The sequence below is a fragment of the Henckelia pumila genome, chromosome 3 (assembly GCF_033568475.1).
Source record: "Henckelia pumila isolate YLH828 chromosome 3, ASM3356847v2, whole genome shotgun sequence".
Taxonomy (NCBI): Eukaryota; Viridiplantae; Streptophyta; class Magnoliopsida; order Lamiales; family Gesneriaceae; genus Henckelia; species Henckelia pumila.
The window spans coordinates 194,286,802-194,299,524 of record NC_133122.1 but is presented as its reverse complement, the minus strand read 5'-3'; the positions used below and the strand labels follow the sequence as shown (position 1 = coordinate 194,299,524).

Below are 12,723 nucleotides of genomic sequence, written 5' to 3'. Positions count from 1 at the left end.
TAATTAAAGGTTTAATCAGTTTAACATATATTTTACAAAAAAAAAAAAAAAATCGAACAGACTAAACTGACTTGACCAATATTTTTTTTAAAAAATAACCGACCAATTGAATAAACTGAACCAAATTTCAGTTCGGTCATTTTTCTTGATTCGACCGATATCCACTTTAGAGTTGTTTTCTTATCGGGCTTATGCTGATTTCCTGATGGATTGAGTGTTGGTTTAGGCCCACTATCAAATTTAAAATAAGTCCAACGAAAAAAAAAAATACAATCCAAAACATGGCCTTAATAATTTTATTTTTAAAATTAATATTAATTAATTACTTTATATTTATATTTATATAAACATTTAAATTGGTTTAACCTATTTTTAAAATTAAAACCAAAATCGAGCCTATTAAACCTGGGGGTGGGTTTTCGGTATACCGAATAAATCATATTGGCATGAATTCATATCGGTACCGATATCGAAATTCTGAAATGTTGGTATGAAAAAAATCCATAATGGTAATGTATAGATATCGAAAAAAAAATTCAATATACCAAAAAAATGTCTATATTTCAAAAAAAATTTGGTACGTTATCCCAAAAGTCGGTATTTTAGCTCGGTATCACAGCCTTAATTAAACCAATACTTTTATTATTAAAAAAGATCTATCGAATTTTCTATCAAAATTCGGGTATTTCAATTAAGTCAAATTTTAGTTCTGACTCATGGATTTTTTATATCTTGATCAATTTTCAAAATTAAAGCTCAATCAGGTATAAGTTCTTTAGAAAAAGAAGGCATATAAAAATGATCCGATCGGACATCTAAAATATACAAAATTTGACAACCGAAAACAATTATTCATTCGTTCATATTATATTATAGAACAATGAATATGTGTTATCCAAAATAATCTCCAATCATGAGCGATGTGAAAGTAGGGAGATTATATTTCTTGTGAAACGATCTCACAGATCTTTATTCATGAGATTGCTCAACCATATCGATTTTTACAATAAAAAGTTTTACTTTAGTCATAAAAAAATAATGGATTTTTTTTTCCATGTGTGACCCAAATAGGATAACTGTTTCACGAAATTGATCTGTGAGACCGTCTCACGGTAGTTTTTTGTGAAACAGAACATTCCAACGTAAAATCAAATACAATAGTCATTCTTACATGCCAACATCTTCTCGGACCAATATGTCTATTTACATGATTTGCGTAGTACTATTTTATTAATTCGAGATAGTGACCGCGATTTTTCACAACATTTAAAAAACAAATGTAATCATTATGTGATATGGCACGCTTTGCCAATGGCCCAATATCAGGACACTCCACTATTTTGAGGTGGTCAGATAATAATTTTGACTTGTTCATTTGATTTCGAGGTTGACTCTATCTTGACAAAAGTTGTAACTACTCTGTAGATGGAACAAATACATCTGATTATATTTCAACTTTTTGAAACAAAATTATGTAGTCAGAACAACACAAAACAAAACCAAAAAAAAAAACATCATCAATTTAGTCAAATACATACAATCCCTCCCCACACAACAAACCAATGATCAATACTTGTAACCCTTTATGAACAAGCTCTCAGAAGCCAAACCGTCGCCGCTTCCGCCGGCATATTTCCCGAGAGTGGCGTCGGAATTGGCTTTGCACCTCTCCAAGAATGCCCCATGTCCTTTCCCCACGCTCTCCGTCTTCCCTCCCCATATCTTGAGCGTGCTCTGCTGCAGAGCTCGCCCGAAGAGAATGAGAGTGTCCAAGGTTTGAGTATGTCTAGCTTGTTCATGGCGTTCAAGTTCGACGTCGCCTCTTCCTCGCTCTGCCCGCCCGACAAGAACACGATCCCTGACACCGCTGGGGCACGGTCCGCCGGAGGGCTGCACCGTGTATTCAGCAATCACCTCCGGAGTTACCTAAGACATCGTTTGGTTGAAGAATAAAATATTGATTGATTAATAATAATTGTTTTGTTTAATGTTTGGCTCAAATTATTTTAAGGATTAATGTCATGCATCATCATCCAATCCATGAACCAAACAGTGCCGAATTATATATGAAAATGTACTTGATTAACAAATTAATTAGGTAGTGTTTACAACCTCTAAAATGTTAATAAAATCTTCATAATCATTTATTTTTATAAGTTGCAAACATTACCTAAATAATGTCGTACTACATGTTGTACTACACTCAATCTTATATTGGCATCCATTAGAAAGTTCAAGACTTTGGTTTTGTCTCCATTAGTAAGTCCAAGAAATCGAAACAAATACTTTTATACCTCCCGCAATAACTCAAACAACAGATACTCATGTATCCATGTAAATCAATAAGTTATTCAAAACACGAGGTAAAAAACAAAATCTGAAGAAAAAAAAAAAGAAACTTTTGGTGCATAGGGTATGTCAAAACAGAACCGACCAACCCAAAATTCTAAAAACCGAACCGATCAAACTGAACCGACCGGATTTTCATATCAAAACCAACTAAACCAAACCTATAAAAAAAATTTTGTTATTTCGGTTTCCGACAGTGCCGAATTATCATGTTGAAAAAGAGCTTTGTTTAATGTTTGGCTCAAATTCTTTTAAGGATTCGTGTCATGCATCATCATCCAATCCATGAACCAAACAGTGCCGAATTATATATGAAAATGTACTTGATTAACAAATTAATTAGGTAGTGTTTACAACCTCTAAAATGTTAATAAAATCTTCATAATCATTTATTTTTTAAAGTTGCAAACATTACCTAAATAATGTCGTACTACATGTTGTACTACACTCAATCTTATATTGGCATCCATTAGAAAGTCCAAGACTTTGGTTTCGTCTCCATTAGTAAGTCCAAGAAATCGAAACAAACACTTTTATACCTCCCGCAATAACTCAAACAACATATACTCATGTATCCAAGTAAATCCAGAAGTTATTCAAAACACGAGGTAAAAAAACAGAATCTGAAAAAGAATGAAAAATGAAACTTTAGGTGCACAGGGGTATGTCAAAAGAGAATCAACCAACCCAAAATTCTAAAACCGAACCGATCAAACTGAACCGACCGGATTTTCATATCAAAATCAAAACCAACTAAACCAAACCTATAAAAAAAATTCGGTTATTTTGGTTTCCGATCGATATAATTATTTTTTGAAAAAAAATTAAAGGCTTTTACACAGAAACAAAACCAAGTATCCATCTTTAAGCCATATTCCATAAAATAAAATAAAACTTCAACACATTGAACGACGGAAAAGAATAGGGAAAAAAAACTAGCAAAATACCCAATTGCCCTTCGAATGGACGAAGATGCCCTCGAGATAGGGGACGACGCGGCACACGGGGAGGAAGCTTATGCGGTGTGGGGCGACGGAGTAAGGGACCCTCCGCCTATACGTTTTAGATTGATGCCTAGGATGTTTGCCTTCTGTAGGCGTCACGGGAGCCCTCGACAGTGATTTCGGGCCGGTAAGCCGAGTTAGGGCAATAAATGGTATATGTTGTTTTGTTTGGTTAAGCTTATAAGACAATTGGATATTTGTGTTGAAAAAATCCCAACATAAAATAAAACAGTTAAAGTTCAATGTTAAAGGCACAATATATATTTTTAATATATAAATAATTACCGGTTTAATCAGTTTAACATATATTTTACATAAAAAAGGAAATGAACAGACTAAACTGACTTGACCGATATTTTTTTAAAAAATAACCAACCAATAGAATAAACCGAACCGAATTTATGTTCGGTCATTTTTCTTGGTTCGACCGATATCCACTTTAGAGTTGTTTTCTTATCGGGCTTATGCTGATTTCCTGATGGATTGAGTATTGGTTTAGGCCCACTATCAAATTTAAAAGAAGCCCAATGGAAAAAATACAATCCAAAGCGTGGCCTTAATAATTTTATTTTTAAAATTAATATTAATTAATTACTTTATATTTATATTTATATAAACATTTAAATTGTTTTAACCTATTTTTAAAATTAAAACCAAAACCAAGCCTATTAAACCTAGAGGTGGGTTTTCGGTATACCGTATAAAAAATATTGGCATGAATTCAAACCGGTATCGATATCGAAATTTTGAAATGTTGGTATGGAAAAAATCCATAATGGTACTGTATAGATATCGAAAAAAAATTCAATATACCAAAAAAATGTCTATATTTCGAAAAAAATTTGGTACGTTATCCCTAAAAGTCGTTATTTTAGCTCGGTATCTCAGCCCTAATTAAACCAATATTTTTATTATTAAAAAAGATCTATAGAATTTTCTATGAAAATTCGGGTATTTCAATTAAGTCAAAATTTATTTCTGACTCTTGGATTTTTTATATCTTGATCAATTTTCAAAATTAAAGCTCGATCAGGTATAAGTTCTCTAGGAAAATAAGGCAAATAAAAATGATCAGATCGGACATCTAAAATATACAAATTTTGCAACCGGCAACAATTATTCATTCGTTCATATTATATTATAGAACAATGAATATGTGTTATCCAAAATTATCTCCAATCATGAGCGATGTGAAAGTAGGGCGATTAGGTTTCTTGTGAAACGATCTCACGGATCTTTATTCGTGAGATTGCTCAAACATACTGGTTTTTACAATAAAAAGTTTTACTTTTGTAATAAAAATGTAAAGAATTTTTTTTTCCATGTGTGACCCAATAGGATATCTGTTTCACGAAATTGATCTGTGAGACCGTCTCACGGTAGTTTTTTGTGAAGCAGAACATTCCAACGTAAAATCAAATACAATAGTCATTCTTCCATGCCAACATCTTCTCGGACCAATATGTCTATTTACATGATTTGCGTAGTACTATTTTATTAATTCGAAATAGTGACCGCGATTTTTCACAACATTTAAAAAACAAATGTAATCATTATGTGATATGACACGTTTTGCCAATGGCCCAATATCAGGCCACTCCACTATTTTGAGGTGGTCAGATAATAATTTTGACTTGTTCATTTGATTTCGAGGTTGACTCTATCTTGACAAAATTTGTAACTACTCTGAATATGGAACAAATACATCTGATTAAATTTCAACTTTTTGAAACAAAATTACGTAGTCAAAACAACACAAAACAAAACCAAAAAAAAAAATATCATCAATTTAGTCAAATACATACAATCCCTCCCCACAACAAACCAATTATCAATACTTGTAACTCTTTACGAACAAGCTCTCAGAAGCCAAACCGTCGCCGCTTCCGCCGGCATATTTCCCCAGAGTGGCGTCAAAATTGGCTTTGCACCTCTCCAAGAATGCCCTTGTGCTTTCCCCACGCTCTCCGTCCTCCATCCCCATATCTTGAGCGTGCTCTGCTGCAGAGCTCGCCCGAATGAGAATGGGAGTGTCCAAGGTTTGAGTATGTCTTGCTTGTTCATGGCATTCAAGTTCGACGTCACCTCTTCCTCGCTCTGCCCGCCCGACAAGAACACGATCCCTGGCAGAGCTCGCCCGAATGAGAATGGGAGTGTCCAAGGTTTGAGTATGTCTTGCTTGTTCATGGCATTCAAGTTCGACGTCACCTCTTCCTCGCTCTGCCCGCCCGACAAGAACACGATCCCTGGCACTACCGAGGGCATGGTCCGCCGGAGGGCTGCCACCGTGTATTCAGCAATCACCTTCGGAGTCACCTAAGGCATCGTTTGGTTGAAGAATAAAACATTGATTGATTAATAATCATTATTTTGTTTAATGTTTGGCTCAAATTCTTCTAAGGATTAGTGTCATGCATAATCATCCAATCCATGAACCAAACAGTGCCGAATTATATATGAAAATGTACTTGATTAACAAATTAATTAGGTAGTGTTTACAACCTCTAAAATGTTAATAAAATATTCATAATCATTTATTTTTATAAGTTACAAATATTACATAAATAATGTCGTACTACATGTTGTACTACACTCAATCTTATATTGGCATCCATTAAAAAGTGCAAGACTTTGGTTTCGTCTCTATTAGTAAGTCCAAGAAATCGAAACAAACTTTTATACCTCCCGCAATAACTCAAACAACAGATACTCATGTATCCAAGTAAATCCAGTAGTTATTCAAAACACGAGGTAAAAAAAACAGAATCTGAAAAAAAAAAATTGAAACTTTAGGTGCACAGGGGTATGTCAAAACAGAACCGACCAACCCAAAATTCTAAAAACCAAACCGATCCAACTGAACCGACCGGATTTTCATATCAAAATCAAAACCAACTAAACCAAACCTATAAAAAAATTCCGTTATTTCGGTTTTCGACCGAAATAATTATTTTTTGAAAAAAATTTAAAGGCTTTTACACAGAAACAAAACCAAGTATCCATCTTTAAGCCATATTCCATAGAATAAAATAAAACTTCAACACAGTGAACGACGGAAAAGAATTGGGAAAAAGGAACTAGCAAAATACCCAATTGCCCTGCGAATGGACGGAGATGACCTCGAGATAGGGGACGACGCAGCACACGGGGAGGAAGCTTATGCGTTGTGGGGCGACGGAGTAAGGGACCCTACGTCTCTACATTTTTGAGTGACGCCTAGGATTAGGGGTGGAATCGGATCGGGACCTGTCCCGTAACCCCCTTACTCGATTTCCGTCTCATTAGAAATTAGAATTTTTTTTTTCTCCCGATCCCGCACCCGAGAAGTGTTGGGACCCGAATGTTCGGGATCCCGTCGGATCGGGAGAGGATAATCCCGAATAATATTTTTTTTAAAAAAATTCTATTTAAATATTTTTTAAAAAAAATTATGAAAAAATTAAACAATTTCTTAATACATTACAAATAAATTAATTTTTTTATATATATAACCATTAAAAAACTAAAACATTTTTTTATTGCATTATAAATAAACTAAAACCACTACTTGATTAATAAAAAAACATATAATTATTCATAATAATAAAAAAACAAAATAAAAATTTATAACTCAATGTTAATATTAAAAAAGTTAAATATAAAAAAAATTATATGGTATATAATTATAAAACATTAATATTAAAACATAAAATTAAAAAAATTATTTATTTAATTAAAAAATATTATTAAAAAAATATTATTTTTATATTCAGGTCGGGTCGAAAATTTCGTCAGGAAGAGTTGCCTATCCCGATCCCGATCCCGATCCCGAAGTTGATCGGGTCGGAAAAAATCTTGACCACTAGGGTGGTGAAAAATTCGGAACGGGAACAATTCGGGACGGGAACGGGTCAGGAATCGGGAACGGGTCGGGATTTATGTAAAATTTGCCACCCCTACCTAGGATGCCTGCCTTCTCTAGGTGTCACGGGAGCCCTCGACAGTGATTTCGGGCCGGGAAGCCGAGTTAGGGCAAGAAATGGTATTTGTTGTTTTGTTTGGTTAAGCTTATAAGACAATTGGATAGTTGTGTTGAAAAAAGCCCAACAGAAAATAAAACAATTAAAGTTCAATGTTAAATGCCCAATATATGTTTTTAATATATAAATAATTATCGATTTAATCAGTTTAACATATATTTTACATAAAAAGGAAATCGAACAGACTAAACTGACTTGACCGATATTTTTTAAAAAAATAACCGACCAATCGAATAAACCGAACCGAATTTCTGTTCGGTCATTTTTCTTGGTTCGACCGATATCCACTTTAGAGTTATTTTCTTATCGGGCTTATGCTAATTTCCTGATGGATTGAGTGTTGGTTTAGGCCCACTATCAAATTTAAAAGAAGCCCAACGCAAAAAAATACAATCCAAAGCGTGGCCTTAATAATTTTATTTTTAAAATTAATATTAATTAATTACTTTATATTTATATTTATATAAACATTTAAATTGGTTTAACCTATTTTTAAAATTAAAACCAAAACCGAGCCTATTAAACCTAGGGGTGGGTTTTCGGTATACCGTATAAATAATATTGGCATGAATTCATACCGGTACCGATATCGAAATTCTGAAATGTTGGTATGGAAAAAATCCATAATGGTACTGTATAGATATCAAAAAAAAATTCAATATACCAAAAAAATTCGGTACGTTATCCCGAAAAGTCGGTATTTTAACTCGATATCTCAGCCCTAATTAGACCAATATTTTTATTATTAAAAAAGATCTATCGAATTTTCTATTAAAATTCGGGTATTTCAATTAAGTCAAAATTTAGTTCTGACTCTTGGATTTTTTATATCTTGATAAATTTTCAAAATTAAAGCTCGATCAGGTATAAGTTCTCTAGGAAAAGATGGCAAATAAAAATGATCAGATCGGATATCTAAAATATACAAATTTTGACAACAGGCAACAATTATTCATTCGTTCATATTATATTATAGAACAAAGAATATGTGTTATCCAAAATAATCTCCAATCATGAGCTATGTGAAAGTAGGGCGATTATGTTTCTTGTGAAATGATCTCACGGATCTTTATTCGTGAGATTGCTCAACCATACCGGTTTTTACAATAAAAAGTTTTACTTTTGTCATAAAAAAGTAAAGGATTTTTTTTCCATGTGTGACCCAATAGGATATCTGTTTCACGAAATTGATCTGTGAGACCGTCTCACGGTAGTTTTTGTGAAGCAGAACATTCTAAAGTAAAATCAATTACAATAGTCATTCTTTCATGTTAACATCTTCTCGGACCAATATGTCTATTTACATGATTTGCGTAGTACTATTTTATTAATTCGAAATAGGGACCGCGATTTTTCACAACATTTAAAAAACAAATGTAATAATTATGTGATATGACACGCTTTGCCAATGGCCCAATATCAGGCCACTCCACTATTTTGTGGTGGTCACATAATAATTTTGACTTGTTCATTTGATTTCGAGGTTGACTCTATCTTGACAAAAGTTGTAACTACTCTGTAGATGGAACAAATACATCTGATTATATTTCAACTTTTTGAAACAAAATTATGTAGTTAGAACAACACAAAACAAAACCAAAAAAAAAAAAAACATCATCAATTTAGTCAAATACATACAATCCCTCCCCACACAACAAACCAATGATTAATACTTGTAACCCTTTACGAACAAGCTCTCAGAAGCCAAACTGTCGCCGCTTCCACCGGCATATTTCCCCAGAGTGGCGTCGGAATTGGCTTTGCACCTCTCCAAGAATGTCCTCTGTGCTTTCCCCACGCTCTCCGTCTTCCCTCCCCATATCTTGAGCGTGCTCTGCTGCAGAGCTCGCCCGAATGAGAATGAGAGTGTCCAAGGTTTGAGTATGTCTAGCTTGTTCATGGCGTTCAAGTTCGACGTCGCCTCTTCCTCGCTCTGCCCGCCCGACAAGAACACGATCCCTGGAACCGCCGGGGGCACGGTCCGCCGGAGGGCTGCCACCGTGTATTCAGCAATCACCTCCGGAGTCACCTAAGACATCGTTTGGTTGAAGAATAAAACATTGATTGATTAATAATAATTGTTTTGTTTAATGTTTGGCTCAAATTCTTCTAAGGATTAGTGTCATGCATCATCATCCAATCCATGAACCAAACAGTGCCGAAGTATATATGAAAATGTACTTGATTAACAAATTAATTAGGTAGTATTTACAACCTCTAAAATATTAATAAAATTTTCATAATTATTTATTTTTATAATAAGTTGCAAACATTACCTAAATAATGTCCCTTCCATGTTGGTTTCATTAGTTTAGTTAATTATTGGTGTTGCATGCATTATATATTCGTGAAAGAGTTGGATACCTTGGGGCTGTCGGATCCAGGAGTGACCATGTTAGGCTTCAAGAGGGTCCCTTCCAACAACACATGCTGTTCATTCAGTGCCTTGTAAACCGCAGCGAGCACGGTTTCGGTAACCGCGGCGCATTTCTTGATATCATGGCTCCCATCCGTCAGCACCTCCGGCTCCACAATCGGCACCAGCCCATTTTCCTGACAGATTATAGCGTAACGAGCCAACCCCTGCGCGTTCTGCTGAATACTCAACTCAGAAGGCTCGGTGGCGCCGATCTTGAGCACCGCCCGCCACTTGGCGAACCGGGCTCCGGCCTTGTAGAACTGCTGGCACCGGACTCCGAGCGAGTCGAACCCCTGAGTGGTGGTCTCTCCATTTGTCCCGGCGAGATCGACGGTGCCCTTGTCGACCTTGATCCCCGGAAGCACGCCGTTTTCTAGGAGGACATCGACGAAGGGCTTGCCGTCGACGGAGGTTTTCTGGTAGAGGGTCTCCTCGAAGAGGATGACGCCGGAGAGGTACTGAAGGGCGGAGGGGGCCGTGAAGAGAAGCTCCCGGAGGGCTTGGCGGTTGGATTCTATGTTCTCCACGTTTATGCTGGACAGGCGTTTTCCGATGGTGCCGGTGCTCTCGTCGGCGGCTAATATGCCCTTGCCTGGCGTGGCTATGTACTTGGCATTCTTGATCAGTTCCTCTACACATGTACATATATAAATTCATTTTACGTATACATATTTCGTTTCAATACATTCTTTATAGTCTAATGTGTAATACTCGATGTACATGTAGTATTATCCTTATAATTTAAAGATAATGTATAAGTATAACTCGTAATAAAAAGCATGCATACTTACCGGCGTACTTTCCTACAAAAGCAGACATGGTCAGTACTCTAGAGAAGAAGATATTATTATACAAGTTTGGAGGATAAGGAAGGAGACTAAATCTGGCCAATGTTCACAACATACAACCATTACATATAGATTTTATCAATATTACTTCAAACGGAGTATGTTCCATGGTTGACACGTGTCAGAAGGTTAGCCCAACGAAGTTTATCATGGTGGGATAAAGAAATGAGTGATCACTCTCACTGCCAAATGTACATGGACAATATCTTATGCTCTATATTCCTTTTTATCCTATGCTCTATTATTTCTCGCCTCCAAGAATTTAATATCAAGAGTTCCCAATCATAAATATATTATATTCATTCCAAGAACAATATATAAGGTTGCATGCCTCCAAAGTGTCCCCAAGAGATTCCCCTAAGGGAAATTCCAAAACTAATTAAACCGATAAATAAAAATCACTTCATTTCTTATTTAATGCAGAGAAAATATTTCAAAAATCAACTTCCTTGCCTTTTTGACATTTGAATTTCTAGGTCCGCTAGCTCATGATATATATTACTTTTATAGGTATGGGAGGATTTTTTTTCGACCTGATTATATAATCGGGTATGGAAATTTTTGGGTTCGAATACATATGAAAGAGGGTCTGATATTAATATATGACTTGAATATCCATTAAATTATGTATATATATATACATATATATATATATATATATATATATACTATGGTATCTATATGTAAGTATATGTTTTTTATAGTTATTTATTTATATCAAATCATGACGATTAATTTTAATACGCTTTTGTTGAATTATGCTAGTTGAAAAAAAATTAAAATGTATATTAGTATAGAGCAATGCTACATTAAAAGGAACACTCTCAATGTCGAATCAAATCGATACAATCGATTTTTTTGTGTTACCCTAAATCTGCACCAAATACTGAATCCGAACTGAATTCAACCATTTGGATTCGGTTAGTACCGAAATATTTTTGAATTAGCGGAATTTCTACTTTTTATTTACCATTAATAAAAAATGAAAAAATGATTTGAAATGTACAAAAATTATTGAAAATAAAAAGAAAAAGAAAAATCGGTTTTGGGTTCAATTCGGACAGTTAATCGAGCCGTGTAATATTATGAACATCTAAATTGAAATTAAACAATACCGATGAACCTCACATTATATATTTTTATGCAATGAATATTTTATATAAAAACATATCGAATATACTCTCGAAGTAACAGATTGACCCACAAATAACCGGTGAGAATGAAGCAAATTATTCTCGTTATAAATAGAGGGAGATGGGGGGTAATAAATAAGAGAGATTGTGCAAAAGATGTTTGAAAAGCATTTGTGGAATCAATTGAAACAAGGGATCCAACGTTTATACTAGGCCTACTTGGGGACATCTCCCCTCCTCTTTATTTCAACTTTCAAAATCCAACGTACACATTCCCTTTATATATATTATTTATATGTATAGTAGTCAAATACTATATAGTCTTTACTAGTCAAATAGTAGAAAATACGAACCATAATTTTTTTTTTAAAAAAATGAAAGTAGATATTTCTATGAATTTTTTTAAAATGAAAGTAGAATATTTCTATGATGAAACATTATGAAATAAAATATTCAAATCATTCCAAAATCACATATTCACATTATTGAAAAATGCGAGTGGCTTGAAATCTTAATTAGGTGATAAAAATGTTTATAAATTTTGGATAATGAAATTAGCAAATTGTTTGACAACATTTAATTTGTGTATGAGATTCATCCTTCTATCTCTTTAAATTATTATTATTTTTTTTTTTTGGAAATAATAATAATAATTATTATTATTATCATTGATAGTTGAATCTTTCTAATACAAAAGAAGATTGTCGGTAAGTGAGACTCTACCTGTACAGGCATTGCCTTCACATACATTTAACGGTTGATATTTATCAATAAATGTGGGGTCCATGATTTTTTTAGTGAATCCCGCATGTATTGATAAATTATGACTTTTAAATCTATCATGGGGAAATCATCCGGTCATCAGTCAAAATTAAAGTGACTAGATTTTGTAAAGCAAACTAAATTCCCAATTATACAGGTGAGAAGAGATCTTGCAGGCTAGTCTAACGT

At 34.2% G+C, this 12,723-nt stretch overlaps 1 protein-coding gene across 1 annotated transcript; it reads right to left on the bottom strand.

Annotated features, from left to right (window-relative positions):
* Nucleotides 1-8,948: 8,948 nt before the first annotated feature.
* On the bottom strand, nt 8,949-10,673 carry LOC140887469 (fructose-bisphosphate aldolase 5, cytosolic). The gene is made up of 3 exons (XM_073294721.1): nt 10,583-10,673; nt 9,737-10,422; nt 8,949-9,401 (listed from the first exon to the last, which is right to left on the bottom strand). Exons 1-3 carry the CDS (start codon nt 10,608-10,610, stop codon nt 9,039-9,041), a joined length of 1,077 nt encoding a protein of 358 aa, XP_073150822.1. The 5' UTR covers nt 10,611-10,673; the 3' UTR covers nt 8,949-9,038.
* Between the last annotated feature and the right edge of the window lie 2,050 nt (nt 10,674-12,723).

What these genes read in the sequence shown, in the direction of transcription:
- LOC140887469 (XM_073294721.1), bottom strand. Translation starts at nt 10,610, where the DNA reads ATGTCTGCTTTTGTAGGAAAGTACGCCG. An exon ending in TTTTGTAGGAAAGTACGCCG is followed by an intron (nt 10,423 to 10,582) that starts GTAAGTATGCAT and finishes GTACATGTGTAG; the next exon opens with AGGAACTGATCAAGAATGCC. An exon ending in CTGGATCCGACAGCCCCAAG is followed by an intron (nt 9,402 to 9,736) that starts GTATCCAACTCT and finishes ACGATGTCTTAG; the next exon opens with GTGACTCCGGAGGTGATTGC.